This window comes from Aythya marila, assembly GCF_965140915.1.
Source record: "Aythya marila genome assembly, chromosome: 23".
NCBI classification, from domain to species: domain Eukaryota; kingdom Metazoa; phylum Chordata; class Aves; order Anseriformes; family Anatidae; genus Aythya; species Aythya marila.
The window spans coordinates 1786745-1812822 of record NC_139064.1 but is presented as its reverse complement, the minus strand read 5'-3'; the positions used below and the strand labels follow the sequence as shown (position 1 = coordinate 1812822).

Here is a 26078-nt window from a genome sequence, read left to right as displayed (position 1 = left end):
TGAGCCAAAACTGGAAGGAGACGATCTGCCCAACATGGTACCTACGTTTGTTTCCAAGCTGGGAGCGTCAGGCAGTTGTGACAACCACTGAGAGAAAAAGCGAGACTGATGGCATTTGTGGGGTGGTTCCTGGCCCTACCATGCTTGTCTGAGACCCCATGCAGGTGGGGGTGTGCGCTCCACACTGGTACTTACCTGCGCATCCAGTGCAGACACCATCCTCGGGAAGGCTGAAGATGAAGGGAGGCCCCATCCCATTTGCTCTGGTTGCTCCTCTGTGTACAGCAGGGATGGAGACTGCAGGCAGCAGGGAAGACAGAGATATCGCGGGGTCCGGCTCTCCTGTGCCTGCTCCCAAGCCCACCAAGCATGATCCGAAGGCCTGACACCCTCCCAAGCCTTCACCTGCAGGAAAACTCCCTGCTGAGTGACAGGAGGGCTGCAGGATGGGTGGCGCGGGCTCCTGGCAGCGCTGGCCCACGCTAATGTGCTGATGGTCTGTAAGTGGCTGTCTATTGATGAGGTGTCCAGTTAAAGAGTTCGTGAGACACTAAATCAGCCCATTGATCCTACTGAGATCGATGGTGCTACAGACCTGATCAGTGCAGCGGGCAATTAACACCCTCTGGAATGAGCCGCCTTCATGTAACATCAAACGCTCCAACAGACAAATCCAATGGGCCCATTGAACCGGGCGCGCGGTGCCTCCTGCCCGCACGGGACCTGGGTTGAGGTCGGCAGGGCCACCACATCGCCTTCCTCAGCCTCACCGTGCCCCGTGGAGCCGTGCCAGCCCTTGGCTCACCTCTGCTGCCACAGCTCCCAGCTGGTGGCTGGGTCCCAGCGGCCATCCGGGCACAGGCGCAGTGCAGGAGCTCCGTTTTCCAACCATCCCAGCCCTGTGACGTGGTCCTGCGTGTGACCTAACCCTGTGCAGAGCTGCTAACCCTCACCTGCTCCACAGGTACCCCGTGGGAAAGGAGTCTGCCAGAGCTGGAGGAAGCATCTAGTTTTTTTTTTCCCTTACAGATAGTGCTTTTCCCTCACTCTGCTTTGGGAAGTGCTGCATGCAGGAAAAGTTACAGGCATCTCTCTGAAATAAGCCTGGATTTTCCTCTTAAAAAAAAAAAAAATCAATAAATCTGAATCTAATCTACTAATAAAGGTTTAATGAGGACATAATGTTGATGGAACAGAACATTGTTGCAGCATAATCACTCCCAGCTGCTGTGTGAATGTGCAGACAAAGGCCCAGTCCTATGACAATTTCCCTGTTATAATAACTCCTTTGTATGAGGCCAAACGCTGCAGCAGAATCTTATCCCTCCCTTTTGCAAGGGACGGTGCAAAGAGCAGGTCACTGGGAACACGTCACCTCAACCAGAGGTGCCCGAAACCTCTTTGGGATGAGCTGTGCTGGGAGGGAGCTCTCGGGGCTGTCACCTGAGCCCAGGCTTGGACATCACCTCTGACACCTCCATGGGCCAAAAGCCACCCCCATGTCACACAGGATGGCTGTGTCCTGCAGCAGCACGATGCAGAGCAAGGAGCATGGGATGGGACAAAGCTGTCCTGGGGGAGCTGGAGACCTGTCCCCAGTGGGGACTGTGGGGCAGGCACGTCCCCAGGGCATGGTAAGAGCCTGCACTCGATGCCAGCACCCAGCAGCCTGGTGTGTTCCACCCATCACCTAAAAAATAAATGTTATATCAAGTGTCTCCACACCGTAACTTGCTCACGATGAGCGTGTGGCCCTGTCCTGGTCCCAGCCTGGCTCCCCGAGGGCAGGAGGAGATGCTCACGGCCCCTGCCTGGCCGCACGCCGCGTGCTGTACAGTTTGCAGCGACATAAAAGGAGTGCAGACTTTGCTGTTAATGTAGTCAGTAAATAAATAAAGGAGGGCTTAAGCTTAGTGTACAGCAATCAGTTTAGAACTACAGGATAATTAACACAGCGGGGGGCCAGACTACTCTACAGTCAGGTTTAAATGAACGAGTTCACTTTCATTGAGGCAAACTCGCTCAGCTCCCTGGGGAGCCGCGCATGCAGCAGCAGCGCCCGTGCTGGCAGCAGCGAGCGGGGCCAGAGGGGTGCACCCCATGCACCCCACACACCCTGCACCAGGAGGGAGCAGGGAAAAGGCTTGGCTGCCATTAATTGTTCCTGGATGCTCCCTTGGCAGCATCCAGGCAGCTCCACGGGGAGCCTGCGCCCAGCTCTCCACCTGCACACCCCTTCCCGGGGCAGGTAGGAGCCGGGTGTGCATGATCCCACCAAGGCAGAGGCAGCCTTACTGCAGGCGGGGGAACAGCACCCCTTCTGCCTTCAGAACCCAAATCACAGAGCTGTACATGCCTCTGCTTCTCTCCTTAAACAAAAAAATAAAGGACAGCAGCAAATCACCCTGTCAAGCACCACACAGTGCACGATAAAACGGTCCCCGGGGATGCCAAGGGACTTTAAAACAGGAGGCACGTTTAATTTCTGGCACCATAAGCACCCTCTTCTATGCCAAAGCACGAAGAAACTCCTGCATAAATAAGAACCAGGCTTTTTAGGAGCTCGTGGCTCTTAATGAAAAAGAAATTCTGGAGACCCATGACTGCACACCTTGATTTTCCATGGAAAAGCATCTTCCAGGCTGCACATCCTCACAGAAACACCAGCTCCTGGTTACTGTGCAGGACCCCAGCACTGGGATTTCCTCCCCATCATGGGGCCGTTGGCATCCCCCTACCCCTGGAGATGCCCCAGAAGTGGGGACGGGAGTGGGCCACGAATTCTTCCCTGCTCACAGCTGCCAGCCCCCATCATTCCTGAGGTGGTGCCTGGGCCAGGAGGTGTGCAGGGATGGACCCCCCCGTGTGAGTGCTCCTCATCCCCTGCCCCATCCGCCCCTGCCTCACCGAGACCCACCGGTGTGATGGCATCGGTCAGCAGGAGCCTGCTGGGGAGCAGGATTTTAAGGATGGGACCCGTGCTGCAGGAGCACCGAGCTGGCACCTCAATACCATCAGCACGGCGCATGCCCTGGTCTGGAGGGGACTGCTGTCACTGCATCCTCCTGATCCTCCTCATCCTCCTCTTCCTCCTCCCAGCAGGGTGGCGTTTGAGCGGAGAACAGCAACAGGAGACGACAGGCCGAGACAACTGAATTAACTTTATTGTTTCTTCTAACTGCAGATTCAAGGTATACAACTGAACATTGCTATTTTCCTTATGAGACTTATAAATAAAAATACAAAAAATGTCCACTACAAAAAAATCTACTGTTAGTAGGATGTAAAAAATATTCTCTTTGCTATAGAAGGCACGAACTTCACTTAGTGACACATGGAGAGAAAAAAACCTGCAGCAGTATATTTTTTCTTCCTTTTTTTTTTCTTTTTTTCTTTTTTTTTTTTTCCTCTGTCAGAAACACTGAAGTTTTACAAAGAAATGCATCTGAATCTACACAGAATGAAGGCAGATGCGGAGAGCTGCAACTAGGAGACACCACAACTCGGGACTTTTTTTTAATTCATTTTTCAGGAAATTTTAGCTAACTGCATCTGTGGCTAGAGAACAGATAGGACTCGCAAGCAGTACTGCAAAGAAACAAACAGCGAGGAAACAGAAACAGAGTTGTACAAAAAATAGTAACCAATACTCTGAAGAAACAAAAACAAAAAATTGGGCACCTTCTAAAATGAGGCTACCAGGAGGTGCTGAGGTAGACGGAACTATAACATCAATTAATTCAAAACACTAGTTTTAATACAGAGCAATCAGACTGGCACTTGGGCTGTCACGACATAAAAGACAAGCAACGAAAGAAAGCCTTAGTTTGCTTGGTCCAGCAGGGCAGTTGGTCCTCAGTGCTATAATATACATATATATACTTATATATATATGGATAGGTGTCATGGAGCTTTACCATGGCTTCGTAGCCTTAGATCATGCATACGTAACACTATGTGGAACAAATACTAGGATGCACACCCGAACACTGGCACTGGGCATGGGGCAGGGAGCGCTGAGCTCCCCGGCTCCCCGGGAGGAGAGCGGCTCCAGCGCGGGGGGACCGCCACGTCACCGTCCTGCCTGATGACTTGTCACCGGACAGAGCCCTCCAGTGACTTGTCGCACTCATTTTGGGAACTAACAGGACTCCAAACTCATGCTTTGCACCGTGCTGAGCTCTGAAGCCAGCTATGCCAACGTCTACGGTAAGGGAGGAAGGGGGACAACGAGAGGGGAGGGAACATTAAAGCAAAAAAAGCCACGTGAGCTCAGCTGAGTGCTCAGCAGTACCATGACACCCACGGCCGGCAGTACCAATTCACTGCAAAAAGGTACCACATACTTGTGAGAAATTGCAGCAACTGTTTATGTGAAGGAACTGTGTTGTGTTTTTTTTTTTTTTTAATTTTTTTTTTTTTTTTTTTAGGCACAAAGATTAAACAAGCCATTCTCCAAAAAAAATTACATCCTGGATTGTACTAAATCAGCATCTGCCCTGCTTCTCCTCCTCATCGTGGAGCAGCAAAAGGTGTCACCAGTCGCAAGCGCCGCCGCGCAGACACGGGCGCAGGAGGCGACGCTCCTGGGGTGGCTCCACAGGCTCCTGGGGTGATCAGTGACACCCCTGGCAGGGGCTGGAGGCAGCACTGCTGCTCGGGTGCTCCCACACAGCCCCCCCGACCCCCCATGAGCACGGGGATGCTGCAGCGTGGGTGCTGCCACCCCCCCACCACCCGGCTGCAGCCACACAATGCCACGGCACAGCCACAGAAGGCAGGGGGACATCCCAGGGACAAATGAGGATTACAAAACTATCACGGGGCGTGGGGAGCAGCTGCACCCCTGCTGAGGGACAGGGGCGCAGGAGAAGCGGGGTCAGCTGCAGGACGCCCCAAATCTCGCGGCATCGGCCTCAGCCCCGAGCCCCGCGGCGCTGCTGGTGCTCCCCACTCGCCCAGGCGATGCCCTGCGTGGCTGCGGGCCGGCGGCTTTCACATTATGAACGACGCTCGACTGCTCTAGTCACATATTCAAGTTTAACGCTCCCCTTCCCAAAGCACTAACTCGGCGCTAGGCCGGGACCTGCCCCGCTCCGCTGTTGCACGACGGCGTCTGCCCCAGTTTAAGGCCTTCATGTTTTCCCAACAGTGAGGGGGCAGGGGTGGGCCGGGTACAGCAGTACAGACACCCCCGCTCTCTTCCCTTTACTCCCATCTAAGAAACCTTTCCCTAAACTCTTTCCCCCCCCTCCCGCCCCCCCTTTAATACAAACGCAGCTAAATTACAAAAAAAAAAATACACAATTGCAAGTAAAGCATGAGATGAAAACTGAAATGACATCACAAAGCAAAACACAAATATTGCAAACTGTGCTTCTGTCACTGCAAAATCAGAACACAACAAAAACGAACACAAGAGGTAGCTTTCTGAATCGGTGAGCCAGGCTCCATCAGGCCACTCAACAAAAATACCAGTTTTGGTAACGATAATGCACACGAGGTGGCTGACACAGACCCAGCGCACGATCCCCTCCACCGCTGCCCTGGCAGCTCTGCCACCACACCGAGCACGCAGCCTGTCCGCCACACGTCACCAGCCCCTGACATGGCCTTTACCTGGCCCCGTCATTTAAAACAACGCCCCCCCCGCCCCCCCCAAAAATCAATAAAAGCTCATGAGGTCACAAAAAAACGAGGTAATTTCAAGTAAAATGTGCTAAACACAGAAATAGTCAAAAAACTTTAAAAACAAACGAAAAGCAAAAAAAACAAACAACACAGAGCAAAGCCATCTGTTACCGTCCGCTCCTCCACAGACTCCAGGAGTTGAGGGCTGGGCAAAAAAAGCATTGGCACGTTCCAAACACCCGAAATGCAAAGAAAAAGAGTTTCCCTGTGGGAGCAGAGCTCCACGTCCCCCCCCAGCACCGCCACAGTGCCCGCTGCCTGGGGCTCTGGTGGCACGGTCAGCTCGCCCAGGGACCGGTGGCATCCCGGGGTCATCCTGGCACACGGGGAAGGGAGGAGCTGCAGCTCCCCTCGGGGACAGGGACGAGCACGCAGCCGCTGGAGTCCCCGGCTTCATCTTCCCGCTGAAGGCTTCGTCTTCCCCCCTCCCAAAAAAAGAAGAAAAGGAAAAACAAAATGCATAGAAAGGTCTTTGGTCAGGAGGAGGGTCGTGGTCTCCTGCAGCACCCACAGCTGGTGTCTATGCCCTGGACAAGGCGGGTGCGTGCCGGGCTGCAGCAGCAGCGTTTACTGGGGGGGGGACAAGCACCAGCACCAGCCCACGCTTGGCCCCCACCCCACTGCCCCAGAGCTTTCCTCTGGGCTCGTGCCCTGCAGAGCACTGCCTGCATGGATGCTTGGCTGGCTGTGTGTTGAGGCTGGTGCCCTCCCTGCGAGGCAGCAGCTGGGGGGGGGGGGCAGAAAACCTGCTGAAAGAGGGGCTCAGCCCGTGGGTCACCGCCCTGAATCTGAGGGCAGCACGTGTGCCTACCTCGGGGTGCGGAGGGCAGACACCAGCTGGAGCAGGCGGGTCTGCAGCAGCTCCTCTGAAGGGGGTTACTGGTGATGATAGAGGGGAAAAAAAAAATAAAAATTAAAGCCTTCCCAAACCACTGGTCGTATGCGAAATCTGGGGGCGAGGCACGAACCGCACCATTCGTTCACAACTGTCCCGGCACCACCTCCAGCAGGGCAGGCTGGCTGCTGGCTCGCAGTAGCCACGGGCAGCAGGGGCAGGAGCGGATCTGATTCAGGGCAGAAGGGGACACGGGCCCCTCACCCTGCGCCCACGAGCCCTGGTAAGGAGGGGTGGGGAAGGGGAAGAGGCCATGGGTGCGAAGGGCAGCTCGCACGTCCCTGTCTGTCCCAGCGCTGCCGTGTGCCCCCCGCCACCCCCACAGCGAGCGCCGCGTGCCAGCGCCTTCCCGGCCGCAAACCCAGCAAGAGGATCCTTCTAGCAACAGCAACAAACGAAAAACGGAAACAAAAGGCCATGGACGATGCATTTTTTTTTGCCCAGTCCTCCGCAACTCAGCCCCGCGTTCCCTCCATGTCCCTCAGACATAGCAGAGGTAGAGATAGGTCTTCTCTATCCTCCAGTCGGTGGGGATCTCCTCCGGCTTGTGGCCTTTCATGTGCTTCTGCATGGCGGAGAGGCTGGGGCAGTACTCCAGGCAGATCGTGCACTGGTACGGGGAAGCGCCGTTGTGGGTCCTAAGGTGTTTGATCATGGCTGAGTAATCCCGGGAGCGCTGGTGGCACAGCTTGCACTCAAAGGGCTTCTCACCTGCAGGACACGGGGAGCAAAGGGATGGCATCAGTCAGGGCGGCCGCTGAGCCCCGTTTGGGTAACGCGTGAGGTCTCGGGGCCGCACTCCACCGCAGTAATTAACTGCCCAGCCTGCCCGATATTGATACTCGCTCTGTGCACAGACACAGCGAATAATGAAGTAATGAACAGCAAAAGTGATCTAAATATTGATCCACTATTTACAATAGTTACACGCTGACGCATTCAATGATTCATTATCCCCAGCAGCCAGCCCGGGCTCCGCGGGCACCGTGGCTGCCTCCCTGCTGCCCAGGGCTTGCTGGAGAGCCTCGCGCCCCCCGTGCCGGGGCGGCACCTACCTGTGTGCACCCGGTAGTGGGTCTCCAGCTGGTGCTTCAGGCTGAACTTCTTGCCGCAGCCGTTGCACTCGTAGGGCTTCTCCCCGGTGTGGATGCGCTTGTGGCCCTTCAGGGTGCTCTCGTCCCGAAAGCAGCTGCCGCAGAACTCGCACTCGTAGGGGTGGTCGCCTGCAAGCACACGCACATCAGCCCCCCCACACCACACTGGGGAGCGGTGTGGGGCAGCCCCGAACCCCACGGGCCCCTGTGCAGATCCTTACCCATACGCCCAGAGCCCTGCCCGCAGCGGCCCCCCAGCCACGTCTGTTTTTAACACCCTCCAGATCGGGCGGCTGATAAATGAACTTCAGTTCAGCACCAAACTCCGAATTATTTGAATGAAAGGTGAGGGCTCCAGCTACTTATTTATTACAGCAGTGAAGGCAAGGACAATAAAGATAGATTGATCGTCCAAGACTTTGTTCATGAATATTTAAATATTACTGATTTGTCTTGTCACTGTAATTACAATTTCTCTGTGCTGCATATCCTACAACCACAGTTTATGGTAAAGAATGGCCAACTGTATTTCACTTGTCCTACTGCAGATGTGCAGAGCTGCCAAGCGTGTAATGTTCCTCGCATTTCATACATTTTCTTCAGCTGTGAAGGCTTAAGTCATCCACAATGACCTACGTTTTTTCATTATCCCCATGTCAAACTGCACTCGTGCCTGGGCATAAATTGTCCTTCTAGTTATATACTCACATGCCTGTGCTTTCACTTCCTCTTTACAATGATATTTTACTCTCTGCCTGTTCTCTCCCCAGCCCCAAAGACCAAACCTGCAGCTGCCGCAGGGAGCCCCTGCCTGTGCCCTAGCTGGGCACCGAGCACCAACACGTCCTGGTGCTTTATGCCGGCCCATGGGGCTGTGACACCTCCCACCCCATACCCCCCAAAACCAGAGTGCATCTTTTCACCACGCAGGCTGCAGCAGCAGCAGCTCAGGGCTCCCTGACACAAAGCCAGGGGCTGAGGAGGCATTTCACCTCCCCTTGCCCAATTCTCACTTACTGCCTCCATTTTCAATGAGGCTGCTCATTCCCAGAGTGAAAGGCACTGATGCCACAGCCGGGTGCCCCTGTCAGCCCAGGCAGGGCTTCCATTTGCTCAGTTTTTAAGAGAACATGTGCAAACGGGAGCCAGGTGAATGATTCACGTGTTTAGCCCTTGCCACAGATAGGAGCAGTGATTTTTTTTTTTCCTCCTGCTGCTTCTTTATAGCACCCTGGTACTTTAAACACAGTGTTAAACTCGGGAGCTAGTTTGATGGGATCTTCATGAATTTAATTATCAACATGGTCGCATGGCAAATGAGTTTAAATATGGCATCTCCAGAGCCAGACCGACTGAAACTGTACATGCAGAGCACCCGGCTGCCACCTCGACGTGGGGACGTTAACGGGACCCAAGTCCTTGCAGCAGCTCAGGACTGGCTGCAGAAGCGGGGAAAAAAAAAAAATAAAATCCAATTTGTGGCATGTTGATTAACTTCGCAGAGTCTTTAATGAGCCTGACATTGAATGAAGGACAAAGGGGACTAATTAGAGCCCCTCTGGCCAGCCTGTGGCACCTGTGACCCTGCTTCCATGTCGCTACCTGGAGCCCTTGCCTGTGCCACGGGCTGTGGGGCCGTAACACACCGCTCCTGCCCTGCACACTGCTTACTGTACGGCCAGCTGCAGAAAGCAGGGACCCAGCAGGGCTGAGCACAGCTGCTGATGCTACGCTGAGAGCAGCCACACAGGCTGCTGCTGGGTCCAAGGCAGGTGGCAGGGATGCAAGCTGTGGCCAAAGGGGTTTCAGAGAGCAAGAGGTGGGGGAAATGCTGGTTATACCCATTTTCCAGGCAAGAGCTGGAGGCAGACAGATGGAACTGTTTGCACCACAGCACTAAGGAAATCAGAGCAAGTGTTTGGTTTAAAAATAAGCAGAGAAGCCCATGTAGCTTCTTAGGCACAACACAGGCACTCCCTCCTCTCTCACCCTGACCCACTCACCAGAAAGGGGGCTAGCAGAAACGGGACCACCTTTAAGGGCTGCAGCCCTCGTCCTTTCCACAGTGAAAAGAAAACCCCAAATTTGTCTTTTGTACAGCTCCGGGATACTGTGAGGGTGCCAGCATGGAGCTGGGCACCACATCCCAGGCTCCTCTGTGGACTCTGCATTGTGCTCCCACTCCAAAAGGAACCGCAGAAAATAAACAAACCATAAAGCTCTGATGATCCGGGATTTTTATTTTCTAGCCGAGAGCTAATAAACAATTGGAGGCTGGGGCAGAACCCACACAGCCCGACCTGGAGCCCGGGTCAGTGGATTACTTGCTATGAATAGCTCTTCCACTTGGCATTAAGGGACTCATAATCACTGCGTGATTCTGGTTTTCCTGGTTGGAAGCACAGACACAGGTGCACGTGCAGGGCCAACAGGCACCACTGACAGCCCAGGACAGAGACACCTTCCCCTGATTCTTCCCCACGCAGCCAGCATCTGTGCACGCTGGAAGCTGGTTAAAAAGAGGAAGGAAAAGAGATGCAGACAATATTCATCCGCCTCCCCCAGCTACCACGCTGCAGCCAGAGCACGAGCCTGTGACTGGTGTGGGAAGGGAAGGGAGAGGAGCATTTCCTCCACCCACCTGCAAACCATCCCCGCCTCCCCACCGCTGGAAAAAGCAATTTCAGTTGCTCTGATTCATAGCCGGGCTGCAAATTACAGGCCAGCTCTCCGCCGTGCGGCGCGGCACAATCCCGCTAATCACGGAGCTGGGCGAGGGGTCAGCGCTCTCTGGGCTTGCCAGCGCGCCGTGCCGCAGCACGTGCTGGGCGCTGTGAGGCTCCAGACCCATCCTCTGGGCTGCAAGCGAGGGGACGAGCAGCCTCCGTGCTGGGGATGGAGCAAGCAGAAGCCCTGCAGAGCTTGGTGCACCCAGCTGTGGCTGCAAAGGGGCTGCAAGAGCTGGGAGGCTGGCATGGGGTGGCTGACAGCACCTTCCTGCATGGTGCAGCCTCCCAGGGAGGGATCAGGGCAGGTGGAAATGGGCTGGTGGGGAGGGAGCTGGCTGTAGCCTCCAGCTCTTGCTGGGTGCTTGCAGGGACAACTGGGGAAGCCACGGGATGAAAGGTCCTTCTTTGGTGCCTGGTTTTCCCAAGACTCAGATGGCCCATGCTCAGGCACTAAGCCTGCTAGGCAGCTCCCCAAACCTGAGCTTTCCATTCCTGCCTCTCAACCTGACGGATAAACTCACATCCATTTCCTACATGGGACAGCTGACAGTCTAAGAGCTGCTTTCTCCTACACTGAAGTTTTGCAGCCGGAATCACACCACGACTCCCAGCAGACACAAACTGCCCTCGGGGTCCCTGCAGGGAGGCACCGTGGCCCTGCAGGACCTGGGGACGCGGTGCTGGGAGCTGTCAGCAGCACACCAGCTCTCAGGCAGGTGGTTTGAGGACACCGTGTAATGCGGTCAAATCCACGGTTTCACACCCCGGCTCTCCTCTAACCCAGAAGCACCTCAGTGGGCGTGCAATGTAAATACCATATACACGTAGCACAGGTCACTGTAATCCCATTAAGGCCGAGTACCAGCTGATTATGTGCATCTACTGTGATTAAGCCGATGAAGTGGGGTAAGATCGCCCATCCCCTAAGAAGGTCACATGTCACCTTATAACGGATCAAATTATTACACTGGGCTTTTTTCCTCCCCCCCCATCTTGTTTTGTTGTTTTCCATTTAAATCCAAACAGCCTCAGTTGTGGATGACAGCTGCCTTGGCATTATTTAAGATAGGAAAAAAGGAAAAGAAAAGCAACGTGAAGGGAGAAACAGCCCTGTCCTGTACTTCCTGCAGCCATTCAGAGAGAAACACTCCTCCAGGTCCCTCCTGCCAACCCAGAGAGCAGGCAGGGATGTGAGAAGCACCCACCCCCACTCCCCACAGCCACCCCATAGCTCAGCAACATCCCCAGTCGACAGCAAGCTGGAAACCCCTCTGAGTAGGGCTTTCCTGATCTAAACTGCTGCTTTAGGGTAGAGGAACCTGAATAGGGGCTCCTTGGATGCTGGCAACACCCTGACCCCCACCCTGTGCTGCGGGACCGAGCCAGATGAGACCAACACAGCCCTCAGTGGGGCAGCCAGCAGTACCTGTGTGGGAGCGCAGGTGCCTCTTGAGGGCGGTGTGGCTGGGGAAGGTGCGGTTGCACTCGCTGCAGATGTAGCTGCGCACCCCTGCGTGCACCTCCATGTGCTGCTGCAGGGCCGTCTGCGTCTGGAAGCGCTTGCCGCAGAGCAGGCAGAACACAGCCATGTCCGTACCTGTGGGAGAGGAGACAGCGGCCTGAGGCATCGCCCGGGCACCCCCCGTGGCAGAGGTGCTGCGGGGACACCATTCGCATCACTGCCAAGCAATGCGATGCACCAGAGCTGGTGGTAGCAGCACTCCAAAAGCCACCTGTGCTTGTTTTATGTCAGTGCCCTGTTTTTTTTTTTTTTTTTTTTTTTTTTTTTTTTTTTTTTTTTTTTGCACCACCACCACCAGTTCCCATCCCCTGCCAGGAACCCGCTCAGCTCCTGGACCCGCATCCCCAGACGGTGCAAGGGGCAGAGACCCACACCCCTGTGTGGCAAAATCCCTGCTTCAAGAAGATTGGCCTGGTCACACAGGGCAGATGGTGCTGAGATCCCACCCTCACAGCATGGAGAAGAAGTACAAGAAGAGGGCAGGGGGATTTTATTGCTTTGGGCGCAGGTGGAAGCCCCTCACTGTAGGTGACAGCCCAGCCCCACAGCTCCCAGCAGCACCACGCCCCCAACCCAAATGCAAAGCAGCTGTTGGTGTAATTACCCATGTTCTGATGTGCTGTTGCATGCACCTGTGGAAAATGGAGCTCAAAGCTCCTAACAGCCAGGTGGAAACAGGACCCGAAGAAACACTGCACGTGTGAGCACTGTGCAAAGCCTCTCTGGGTGCCAGAGGGCTGAATGCAGGAGGACCACGAGCACACCTCCGGCACAGCTCCTGACCCTTAATGATAATACCAACAGAAGCTTAATCCTACGAGTCACACACAATTATAAAATTGGCTGCATCACCAGAAGAGCAAGAGTAAAAAAAAAAACAAAACCAAAAACACAAATAGAGATACTTACGCACCGTCAATAAAAATATAAGACCTTTGTGTTATTAAACAATTTGTTTTAGTTTATGCATAGCTGATTGTTCAGAACCTATGAGTCAGTGCAAATTGTATTACACTGGGAGATTAAGCAAATAAATGCTAGCTTTTTGGAGACATTAAAATGTGAGGACTATGGAAATAAAATTATCTAGAAAATTGTATTAGCAATTCATTAGCAGCAGCAAGATGTTCAAGGTAACCAACAAATACGCGACACCTCTAAGAAACAACGGGTTTGGGGGGGCTGCTCCTTGCTGTGCCAACATTAATCCAGGAGGAAGCCGGGTGTGAGGCTGTGTCCCCAGTGCAAGGCCAACGCACGTGGGGGACCTGGGAGAGCCCCTGGGTGCTGCGAGGTCCTTGGTGCCCACAGCACCGCCCTGCCAAGCCCCAGGGCACGCTGAAGGCAGGGGATGGTTCCTCTCCTGCACCGTGCTGGTGGCAAAGTGCCCTGGGAGCGGCATGGGGACAGTTCTGTGCCCCTGAAGGCAAAGCTGTGTCTACCAGCAGGACAGCATGGGGCTGTGCTCTGCATTCATGGGGACCTGCACAGTGACCGTGGCACCAGCAGACGTGCCCTGGCCACCGGCACGGCCCATGCACACTTGTGTTTTTGGGGACTTTGCTTGGTATCGGCCATCCCCCGATTGGCGAGGCATACATCGGGCAGGCGAGTGATGCCAAAAATGTGAAAAAAAAAAACAAAAAAAAAACGAATAAAAACACGGGGCAGCGAGATGGCCCTAGTGAAGATGCTGCCTCCTCTCTCCCCGTGGATTTATCTGGGGGACGTGCGCTTGCTCGCAGCTGCGGACAAAACTCCCCCAAGTACCCGTGAGACACAAAGCCCGCCCGAACGGGTGGCGCGGAGCAAATCCCGAGCGGTATGCAGCCCGGCCGCGCTCTCACGGTGACAGCAGGATGGGTCAGAGGTCGGTGGGGCCGAGCCCCTGCGCCGCGGCCAGCTGTGCTGCGGGGGCCCCGGCCGGCGGGACGCCGGCCCCCATCAATCCGCCAGGAGCAGCCCCGCTGGGGCCGGGGACAATGGGCTCCCGCGGGGGTGGGGGCAGGACAATGCCGCCGGGCCAGTGCGCAGGCCCGGAACAAATCCTCCTTGGCACCATAGGGCCCTCATTTGTGAAACTAATTGGCCCCCGCTTGAAAAATTGGGCTAACTTCGGCCGCCGCCACTGCGCCGGAGAGGAGTTGCCTTGTGAGCGCGGGCAGAGGAAGCCCAGTCCCCGGTGGGACACGGCCACCAGCTGCTGGGGTGGGCAGGGGACGGTTGGTTGGGGATGGGTGGCTGGGGACACGCTGCCCCAGAGCTGCCCCAGGATGGGGACGTCAGAGAGAAGAGGGAGAAGGGGGTTGTAGGCAGTGCTGCCGTGGGGTGCTGCCCGCCAGGACCAGGAAATGCTTATTTACTTATCTATTTATTTATTTGGCTATGCGTTAGCAAATAAATTGATAAAAGACCCTTAATGGGGAGGCCGATGAGGCACTGGTGTGGCTTGTGGGGGCCACCTGCTACCAGTGGTGGCCATGCAGTGGGTCTGAAGGCTGAGGACAGCCCAGCTTGGTGGCAGAGGATGGAGGCAACAGCCAGGGGACCCCGTACCCCATCCTGACCTACCCGGTTCAGCACCACGCAGCAGGATGTGGCCATGCCAGGGCTGTGGAGGACATAGGGTCAGGCACGACTCATCTGCAGCCCTGTGCCACAACCGAGGGGGCTCTACGAGAATCAGGGGTTACGGCTTCAGGCAGGCCTCAGGTGGCTCTGCTGGGCACTGTCCGCAATCAGCATCCAGCAAACTAAGTTGATGTACACTGTGTGTTTATTTAGCATCATGGAAAGAACTGACGTGGCTTTTTCTGGAGAGCCCCCATCTCTGCCGTGCTGCCTGGGGCAGCTCTGGTCCCCTCGAGCCCAGCTCTGGCAGATGTCTGGGAGGACCCCTCAAGAACACCTGAGCAAGCACGGGGGCAGCAGAGTGGCTCTGTACCCAGACGGGTGCCCAGCACATGAGCAGGGAACGAGCAGCTTTGGGGACCTGCCGAGGAGGAAGGAAGAAGATGCTGTGGGGCAGCACAGGTCAAAAGCAGAGCCAGCCACCCCAAACGTGCCCATCTCCAACAGCTGAGCTCGTGGTGCAAGACCTGATAGCACAAGAAAAGGGGGTGACGCTGGCAAACCCACCGGTGCCCCACGTCCTGCGCAGGGCAGCCCCTGCCTCCCCACAGCACGGCGGTGGCACCCCGTGGTTTTGGAGCCACGGGGATGTTTGAATGCCCAGGCATTGAAAGAAAAATCACCCCCGATAAATAAACACTGCTGCCGCCACATACGCACAAAAAGAGGAAGACGGATTTATTCATTTCACTGACATTTTAATGGTTTCTCTCCTTTTTCTGGAAGATGATTACAAATTAAGCAGCATTTAAACGCTTTTTACTGTCAACAATTAAAAGGGGCGAATATGGAACAGAAAGTGCGGTGACCATTCATTTCCAGGGAAACGCGGCTATCAGCGAACACCACGGGGCCTTCCCTGTACTGTACACCGCACAATGGCAAAAAGTATACCATTAATTTTGTAGGACATTCAAAAGCAAATTAAAATATAAAAAGCTCTAGGCACAAAGATAGATACCAAGAGAGAGGGCAGAATAGGTCAAGCTTGTGGAATTAAAGTCTTAGCAACAGTGGAGGTTTAAGCACAGCCCTATTACGCCGCATTCAATAGCCACCTTCTCCCATCTTCCCTTTTTTCTCCTCTAAGAGCCTATGTGCTGTTTGCCTCCGGCTTGCAGCAGTAAACAATTAATACAGCATGTACCAGTGCTGCGGGTTTCCAAGGCAGGAGCAATAGTCTGCCATGTAGATTAGATTTTGGACGCAACATTAACTATTTGGAAGAGAGCGCCGCCTGATTTGTGCAAGGCAGCTTTAAATAACAGGTGATTTGAAATCTGATTTTTACAGGATTGATACTTGCTCGGGGGAGGAAAAGCCCCGAGACCGCGGCTGTACGCGTGGATATGCACGCTTCGGTCTCCTCAAAGACTGCTCCCAAACAGGCGTTGTGAGCTGTGCATCACCGCGGATTTAAAGGCAAGCAAGATGTATTTCCCATTATTCAGGGACTTTTCTTCCCTTTTCAAACTTCTGGTGAGGAATGCTAAAATCCTCGTACTTTTTTTCCACACCCTGACTCCACAGCAGAAGGAATTAAAATAAAATTTGCTCAGAGACGGATAGGCATATGGCAGGGATGCAGGTTTGTTTTTCCTTTTATTTTTAAAAGGAGCCCGGTGCATTTCCGTACCACAAAGTTTAACATGCAGGAGGTACGCCAAAGAAATAAAAGAGACACGTCCCCTTTAAAAGGAAATATAATTTACAGTGTGCAGCCAGGCGGTCCATAGTTTCAATCTCGTTTACTATAGAGAAAACTCTGCTAGCTGTTCTCTATCCCACAAATCCGATTTAATCAGACAAGCCAGCCAGCGTGGCTTGAAGTAAAAACGGATAATTAGTAAACAGAGAGCTACTTCAGTGCTTCATTGGCATTCGAGCCGGGCTAGTGTGTCGCATTTAAAATGCAGTCTGATGAAGTTTACAAAATCAAACCATTTGTTACTCCTATTGAAGAGGCTTCAGGCCACTTGCAATTAAATTGGAATTAGTGCTCAGAATGAGATACAGCAAATTCATACTAAAAAGGGATCTGACTTTGAGACATTTGACTTCAAGTTTTCCCCCCCGCGTGTGCGTGCGCGTGCGAGGTCCGGCTGCTCCATCCCGGCCTCGCCTCCCACCCCGCTCCCCCAGCCCCAGCCCGCTGGCACCAGGACCCCAGGTGAGGATGGTTTTGGCACCTTGGCACCCACCGAGTGACCCTGTGGCAGTTTTGCACAGCTAGAGCAGGCACCACGACTGCAAACCTGAACCCTCTTCTTTCTGCTGTCCTAGGTCTAAACCTCCTATTATGCTTTTTGCTGCTGGTACCTGGTTTGCAATATTTTTCCTTCTTTTTCTAAGAGCAGTGTTAAAAAAAAATAAAAATGAGGCAGTTCTGTCCATCCGTCACAGCAATAATCAATAGCGTTATAAACCCTTAATCAAAGGCTGCAGAGGGACACGCCACGAAGGCTCCAGGTGCAATGAGTACAGAGAAGGACACCAGCAGAGCCAGGCACTACCTGTTGCCTCCACCATAAAAGCTCCAAACATTCAGTTTGTCTCCTGCAGGAGCCCTCTGCCAGGCTCCCCGCACAGGCAGGCACTGTGGCTGGGCCACAATCACACAGCATCTGCACGGACAGCCCTAGGACACACACAGCCTGTCCCACCCTGCTCCCTGCCAGCAGGGCCACCTCCATCCTGCCTCTCAAACCATGCAAGCACAACGAGACCAGGCGTAACTGCGAGCTGCATGGCCCAAAAATGCATTTATATATGTGCACGTGTATGCAAACACACACACACCGTGCATGCAAATTCCTTCTGGTCAGCACCTCGACAAGGCTCAGTCTTCACTCAATCTTTATATTTAACTTAATCTCTTAAATTGTGTGCATGCAATAGAGGCATGCAAAAAATTGTTGCCACTATCATTAAGAGCGAAGTGGAAGGCTCCAAAAAAATTCTTGCTACGCAAAACAAGAGTCCAGGGATTGTTGGCGCTTGCAAGATTAGATTTCAGAGATGTTTGAAATTTTTTTGTCACTGTGTCAACGGCTCCTTCACAGCCACCATCTCCCAGACAATGCTCCTCATCGCAGCTGCGAACGCTGGAGCTCGCCTGCATGAAAAGCAGGGCTAGGGGAGCACGGTATTTTTATCAGCCTCAGGAACAGGGGGTGGTGGCAGCAAGCAGAAGAAACCATCAGCACATCTGTAGACGTGCACAATGCAAGGACCACAGGCAGAAAGCTGTGGGTCACCTTCATTCCCAAGGGAATGGTTGGCCAAAAGCAAACGTCTTAGGGGAAGTGAGCAGGACCTGTGACCACTCTCCCGTCTCAGGAAAGCATTTAAGTATAGGATTGAAAACTGTTAGAGCAGAGGGACTTCAGAACCTATGCTGGGCTCCACATGGCACACCGGGATCCCTGGGGATGTGCTGGAAGAAGGAAGGGCTGCTGCAGCACATGCCCTGCTGGGATGAGGAGGAGGAGAGGGAGAGGAGAGGGGATGAAGGCAAGGCAGCTGTGCGTGATGCCAGCAGCACGCTGGCCTGGCAGCACCACCTCCAAGACAGCTTCCACGCAGCGTGCTGAGGCTGTGCTGTGCCCCTGCACTGTGTTGGACACGTACTGCTGGTGTAAGAAGATTAACCTAGTTTCGGTATCTGCGTTCCTGATTATGAAAAGAAAAATGGTATTTTAGCTGGCAGCACCAAAGTGAACCTGCACAGAAGAGCCCCGTGATGACAGCCCTTTCCTGGAAACACTTTCGTACATCCGTGCACACACAGAACGCATGCTTTGCACACATAGATACGCTTTTTAAGGGTGTCACGCCAGCACTTGGCAGACCCATCACGCTCTCCTGTCACTCCACGCAGCCCTCCTGTGTGAAACAAAGGCACTGTGGAGCGGCGGCTGCTGCTGCCTGTCCGCACGGCAGCGGTGCCGGTGTGCCACGAGCTTGTGCTGCGGAGGGGAGCTGCCCTGAAGCCCCTCGGGGAGGCAGAGCATCGCAGGCAGCGACGCACAGGGATGGGCAGGATGCTGCCATCCTCCAGGGCATCACTCGCCCGGGAAGTGGAAGCAAATAATGTTCATCCAGCTGCCCCACAAACATATAGAGGGGGAAAAAAAACCAACACACGGTGAACAAATGAGATGCATTTTGTGCTGGAATCACCAAATCATCCCAGTTTCAAAGGCTGCCTCTGGACTGCACAACTGAGCTTTCATGCTAATTAACATCTTTATGGAAGGCAAATTCTCTCAAGGGGGTATTTGTTTGATTATTATTATTTACTCAGAGATACCACAGCTTTCTTCCCAAGTTTAACTGACTGCAGAAAATTAATTCTTAAAAAGCAGCACAGGCTGCCGGCTCCTTTGCTGCCGGTTTCTCTTCCCTGGCAGGGTGGCTGCAGAGCACCAGAGCAGGACCGTGCTGGCACACAGGCAGGAGCTTTTGCTTTCTGCAAGCACTAGCTGCCACTCGTGTGTGTCCTCTTTTAACCGATACTGGTTTATCATACCTAGAAAACCTCATATATTTAAGAGCAGATGTATATGAAAGAACATCGTAAACACACGGGTGAGCACAAATTTGAATTTACTCCATGTGCTTGTCTGCAGGGAGTTTCTGAGCTCCCTCGGACAGGGCACTGTTTCATCACCCTCCACCAGAGTTTCTCCTCTCAGTGATCAGAGCCGGATTTTAAGTGCACAGATTTTTGTCTCCATAGCAGAGGGGAGGACGAGCACAGAGGGATGCTTCTCAGTGACTGCGGAGAGGAATCTCACAGCCATGCCAGAACGGGTGAGATGGGCACCACGGGCTGGAGGCCAAGGCCAAAACCCAGGGGCAGATGAACGATGCCCAAGGCAGGATGGCACACTGGGGCAGAAAGAAGAAGATTCCCAAAACGCAGAGGGACAGCACAAAAAGCGGAGCGGGCAACAACTACCCGAGTGACGTCTTTGTCAGGAGCTTGCAGGGCTGCAGGCTGCTGTTGGGGTCGGTCCCTGCTCGCGCCGCCACCGCACAGCCGGCGGGCGCTGAACAAACGCGCCTGCCCGGGAAGTTTGCGCTCGCCGGAGGTGATTTATTCCAAGGGCCATCTGGACAGGGGAACAATGTGGTCCCATATCTGAATGACCCGGCGCATTAGTCACACCCTCCTCGCTCGACCTCTCCGTCCCTAATCTTCACACTTGCTCTCATTCTCCTTTAGTGAGGCAAAATGACCGGATCCGCTTCTCACCTCTCCTTTGGCTGGCGAAGTTCACAGGGCTGGGGGAGACAAAAGGCCCCGCGCCTCGCTGCGTGTCGCTGCGCGGCCAGGAGCGGCAGCCTGCATGGAAACGATGCCACAGCTCCAGCCAGCCCCCACGGGTCCCCGGGCAGCTCCTGTGGTGCCTGCCCGCAGGCCCAGCATCACCGCACGGCTGATCGGGCACCAGGACACCACGCACGGCTCCGCAGCGCCGCCGGGACAGCGCGGCCCCGGCTCTCCAACCCTTTGTTCCCCGAGCACCATCGGGAAGTCACTACTCCAGCACCTCTCCCTCCCCTCCTGCCCTTCCTCCTCCTCCTCCTCAGTTTACTTCTTTATTATATTTTTCTGCGATTGCTCAGGCAAGAATTATTACATGGGAGAGCGAGCGGAGAGAGAAAAAAAAAATCAAGTGACTATTAGCGGTGGTAGCTTTATTGCAACAGGCACAGAACTCATTCGTTTCATGTTTTGCAGAATATAAAAGCACTGAAACATTTTAATTTTAAATTCTTATCATTGAATTTACTGCTTTTCTCTCGCAATGATTTGTGTTGCTTTTTAATTTTTACAGTCTCTACAGAAGCCAGATGCTACCGCCTAGGGCCAAAATAATAAAAACCTACTGCAGTCATGAGTTACAGAACAAAAAAGAAACGCACAGTTGACAGAAGTTAATATCTCAATTTAACAGTGCTGCTTTGCTAATGATCCTTTGATATGTGTTTATTTAGAAAGGTCTGATCTTGACCTTGAAAGCAAACTAAACCACAAAGTCTTTATGAGACGAGAGAAAGACTTTATTTATAGAATGGCTTTATGTCAATCACAGCAGCAGCTGGACTCGAGGTGAAAAATTACTCAGAAGCGAGCGGGTTCGTATCCAAAGAAGGCGTTAATCACGGCATACGTATCTGGAAGGGGGCATTAATTCCAGATGAAGACTGCAGCACGCCTGCGATCTCCAGGTCACGACACAAAGCACACGTGTGCGGGCCGAGGCCGCCTGCCAGCCGGGGGCTGCCGGGCACTGAGGTGCTGCTGCCACGGCCCCTGCATGTCCGCTGTGGCACCGTGGTCACCGGCACGGTGCTGCAGGCACGGTGTGGAGGAGACACGGTGCATGGGGACCATGACTGCCTCGGAGGACCAGGGAACCAGGCACGGAGGACACGGGTGGGTGCTGCGCACCACGGCCACCTCCCCACACCGAGCCAGGAGCACCTCTGCTGCCGGCCATGGGGAGGCACTGGGAGAAGCCAGCACCACGGAGACCCGCTGCCATCGCACCTGATTTTAGCACTTTATGATGTTTTTTGTGCTGGAGCGGAGCAGGGGTGAGGAGCAGCACTCGCCTCCGCCGCCATACCCGGCTGCATCCTGCCCACCCCGAGCTGCACACACCTGCACCGGCATGGTGCGAACAGGTTTTCCTCCTGAAGACATCAAGGATTGTGCAAAGCTTACGTTTTGAAATGAAAATAAGATTAACTTTTTACGGGCCAATTATGTTTTACTGCAATTCCACCACTCGTATGGGAGGTGTTGAGATATCCTAACGCTGTGCAAGCCTGGGAGCATGCTGGGCAGAATTCGTATGGAAAGTGCTCTGCATGTTCAAGTGTAATTCCTGTGCTTGAGTTCAAACAGTGACTTGAAGACATTTACAAATGCTGAGCCCTCCTGGACGAGCCCAAGGCATCGCCTCCTTGTCCTGCTCCTCCTTGCTGCCGGGGCTCGGCTCAGGTATACTGGTCCTAAGACCCCTTTTGTCAAGTATATCAAAAAAAGCTCAGAAGGCCAAAACCTGAGCACATCAAAGGAGACAAACTTCACTTTTCAGCACTCATTAGGCGTTTTGGTACCAATTAGCTTCCAGTCACCAAAAGAACAGCGATAACAGGAAAATAATCTGCTCCGCAGAGACTGGATGGAAGGGTATGGAACGGTGACGTTTCCGTCCTTCTGCCGCTAAACAATGCAAATTCAAGACTGAGGCAGTTACAAAAGACCTCTTTGCATGTTGACTAGAGAAATAAATGCTGCTGTAGAGTCCCATCTGGCCAAGCAGCTGAATGGGGAAAGCTCAGTGATACTGAAGCCACAAACGGGGCTAAATTTAGATGCAGGCAACAGACAGCAATGATATTTCAGCTCTAAACCAGGTGTGAAATACGGCATGCCCGCTTGTGGCTGAAGCCAAAGGAAGCTTTGCCTGGGAGGGGAGCAGCAAGCTCATGCATGGACTGACCAGCAGAGCAGAGGCTCAGTGTCCTTCCTTGCCCAAGCATACCATTTTCCTGGCCTCTATTTCCTGCAAAAGAAGCTTCATTTGACCAAGAGGCGTTAGTTTGTGCACAGCATCACCCCTCGGCGCGGCTCCAGAGGCCTCGTTTGCTGCTGCCCCTACCCCGTCCTGCTCCCCCGGCCCACGAAGGCACGCTGCTGCGGCGTTTTCTGCCACCACATCACAAGGGCAGCTGTCATCTCGTTGCTTGCTCATTGCCACCATTAAATGGCTTCCCTTCTTCTTCCCAATGGGAATTTCAAATGGAACCAGCTGAAAAAATGATTTTCAAAGACATCTTTTTCCCATTGCTTGCTGGATGATGGTTAAATTAATGCTAGAAACCACTCGGAGATCTCCATCCTTACACAGAGAGCCTCAATGAGGTGATGAAATCCTCACCAGCATTTCTGTTCAGTTGAAAGCTGCCCCCCTGCGTCTTTTTGGCTGGAGAATCTCTACCACAAGCATTTTCAAACTGGAAGCTGTATTTCCACAGTCTTGGCCTGCTCGTTCACCCCCGCCCCCCCCATTTTCGCAGGAAACTTTTCCAAACCTGTCGACACCCTCTGTCTCCCTCCAGCTTTGGAAAAACACAGCCTGCTCCCACCTCTCCCCACCCCGGCAGCAGGACCCCGGGGACAGGCCCCGGAGCCCCCCACCGATGCCATGCCTGGAGCTGCAGGTTCCCCACGTGGTCCTTCAGGGATTTTCCCATCTGAGGTGGCACAACTTGTATTTGTTTCTGCTGTCACTGAGGGGCAGGGAGAAAACAAAGGGGGGCCTCGGTTTCCACACCAGTAAATAAAATTGTCCTCCGGACACTGTACAGGGGCTGTGCTGGGGCAACATCTAACAGCAGAGCAAAGGGCTGCCGGCAGACACAAAGCCAGATTTTGTAATGTCCACTTATTATTCCTGAATCTCCACCATTAAAAAGGAAAAGATTAAAAAGACTTCTTGGTAAACTCCCGAAGATGTGAAATAGTAATGGAGAGAAACATTTCACCTTTTTCTTTTTTTTTCTTTTTTTTTTTTAAGTGGGGAAACAGGGATCCCAGGACACAAAAGTAACTGTTAAGGTAAGTTAAACCTTGTCAAGATGAACTTTCCTGCTACTTTTAATTAAAAGTTCTTTAGAATTAAAAAGGACACTATTCAGAAAAGACTGAAAAAAAAAATTCATTGACACCAGCCCGCCCCCCTCCCCTTTTTCCCAAGGAAAAGAAAAAGCTGTTTTTGTGTGTCTGCTCACCCAGCCCTCACTGTACAAAAGGAAGCGGATTTGCAGCAAGACACATGAGATGACCCTTTGACCCCAAACTGCTGAAAAGTCCTCAATGGCATAAATACCAGATAATCAATCACATACCAGGAGGGCTGGTCCCCCTGCCCTTACCCCAGTGGCCGAGTTTATGAGAGATGCACTGTAAATGGACACCAGCTTTTTAAGGGAGGCCCCTCTCCACATTCCTCTGCGGAGCCAGAATATTTTCCTCGGGCCGGGAGACCCTGGCCACCTAGTTTTACACATTTCATCACTCCTCGATGCAGCCCCCGCCGTGCTCCTCGTGGGCAGGTCGGGTGGCAGCGGCCAGGAGCACGCGGCGCGGCCGCACGGCTCAGCCACGGCCCCGAAAGTCACCGTGCCCCCAGAGCTCCCCGTGGCCATGCACGCACCCGTACGTTTTCGGCTGTGGCTGCCTTGGCTCCGAGCACGGAGAAGCTGAGATTAAGACAGCAGAGAAGGCTTTTTGTTTCCTGCTTTGGGGGAGACACGGCGCGATCACCAGCCGCAACGAGGGGCGGGAGGCGCGCAGCGAGCGCTGCGGGGCTACAGCAAACACCCACAAACCTCCGAGCAGGCTGGGGCATCACCAGCACGAGGGCGGGTGCAGGAAAATGAAGGAGAAAACAGCCTAATCTACAGAGGCCACCACAAGCGATGTTTGTTTGGGGTGGTTTCATTTGTTTTCTGAACCCTTAGTAAGTTCTGACACCAACTGTACAAAGTTGGTTTCTCTTATCTGCGCTCTGACAACCATCTCAAACCTAAACAGAGAGGACTGCTAAACCTCTGAATGTTCCTAGGGCAACAATAGATTTTAAAGCTTTAAAGGGGAAAAAAAAAATTGCTGAGATACTGAACTAGTTCAGTTAAATGGGGAACCACTTGGCAACTAAATTTGATAATGCTTTTGTTTGAGGGTCAGAGGTTAAATATGTTCACACTAATCCCCTTCATCTAGAATTAAAGGACAAGAAAGATTTTTCTGTAGCTTAGCAAGAGGGCTTTTCTCATCGTAGTTTAAATAGTATTTGCACAGGAAAATTAAACGTAGACCATTGGCCATTCATTTTAAACACGAATGCGTAGGTCTTTTACCTTATTTGTTTATTTTAGGTAAATATGTCTGATCACACAAATGCCAATCTCGTTGCATTTCCTGTCCAATTTGATCTTTTGACTATAAATTCTCTTGGAAGGGCAGGGAATTTTTGTTTTTGTTTAATTTAAAGGTTAAGAAAAGAAGCAGTTTGAAAGGCAGCGAGATTCCCGGTTTCAGGAATGTGTGCTCAGACTCAGATTTCAAGCACTGTCACAGAACATTACTGTCAGACAAAGAGGCTCTGTGCTGCATATCCGAGGGCCGAGCAGCTCCACGCCACTGCCACCAAGGGTCCGGGCTGGAAGGGGAGGATGCTGGCCCGTCCCCGGGCACCACGCAGCTCCGGGTGCACAGCACCCCCTCGGCACCCGCACCGCTGGTACCAGGAGGTGCTGAAGGGGCTGGGGGCTGAGTTCAGCTGCCCCCATGTCCTGGTTCTGTGTGCGGAGGTGCTGCAGGAGCCAGGCAGAGCCCGGAGAACTGGTGTTGGGGCAGGATGCCACCGATCCGAGCAGGGTGCTGGAGGGCACCTAGTGTGCTGCATCCCCCCTGCCCTGCGAGCTCCTGGCATCCGCAGCCTGGGGATCAGGAAGGATGGTACAGGTGTGAGTGCGCAGGGTTTACTACGCCCAGTTAGGTGCTGTGCCCTGAAGTGGGCTGGTTGTGTTCACCACTAGGCTCCAGACGACGTGGGGATGGCAGAGCGTTTCTGTGACGAGGACAAGTGGTTGTTAGCGCTTCGCTGCGGGCTGGCACGTGGAGCTGAAAGCCCACAAGGATCCCAAGTTCAGCTCAGGTAACAGCAGCCTGCCACAGTCACGTGGTGCTGCGCAGATATATTTGGATTAGAGGAGCTGCATCCCAAACCAACTACAACTTTTTTTCCAAGTGCCTTTTGATGTCCTTCCCAGAGCTGAAAACATACAATCAGGGACGTGCGCTCCACTCTGCGCAAAGACCTCTTCCTTTTAACCCTGATCAATCTCTCGGCCTGAGCCAAGAACTTTAAGGACTGATTGCAACTCCCAGCAGAGAAACACGCCTGCAGGATTTCCTAACGGGGAGCCCCTGCGCTCACAGCCACGGCACACGGGCTGGGCAGGAGCACCACATCTGACAGCCCCAGTGGCGCGTCCCCACGCCAGGATGTTTGCGTTTGTCAACGTCTGTGCCAGATTTTATTTAGCTCTAATTATACACATTTGTGCATGGAGCCAATTAAAATCTAACAGACCTTTGAAAGGGTTCTAGGGTGTCTTCAGGGTTTCTTAATTCTTTTGTCTCCTTGGAAGAGGACATCCAGCTAGAAGCACGCTGTACCGAGCCCTGGAAATTGGTCTCAGGGAGTGGTGTCGGAGGATTACGCCGCACCTTTCCAACTCCACGCATTCAGCAGCTGACATACTAAGCTGCGTCAAGATAATTCAGGATACTGTGACTCCAAAGCAAGCAATTCATCCGCTCCTATAAACACCAGAGCAGGGAATGTCCCTTTCCAAACAAGGGGATCTGACCCGCTGGTACTGCCAAGTGCTGCCAACAACCCTGAACAGAGCTAAACGATGTC

General features: G+C 53.4%; 1 protein-coding gene across 2 annotated transcripts in view; it reads right to left on the bottom strand.

The window, feature by feature from the left end:
- Window positions 1-4387: 4387 nt before the first annotated feature.
- ZBTB16 (zinc finger and BTB domain containing 16) overlaps window positions 4388-26078 on the bottom strand; it is an 88167-nt gene continuing 66476 nt past the window's right edge. For both annotated transcript variants that reach the window (XM_082778180.1, XM_082778181.1), the window contains exons 5-7: window positions 11836-12006; window positions 7642-7809; window positions 4388-7297 (exon numbers count right to left, since the gene is read on the bottom strand). In XM_082778180.1, coding sequence (XP_082634306.1) covers window positions 7068-7297; window positions 7642-7809; window positions 11836-12006 — 569 coding nt within the window. In that variant the 3' untranslated portion in view covers window positions 4388-7067. The remainder of the gene's footprint in view (window positions 7298-7641; window positions 7810-11835; window positions 12007-26078) is intronic.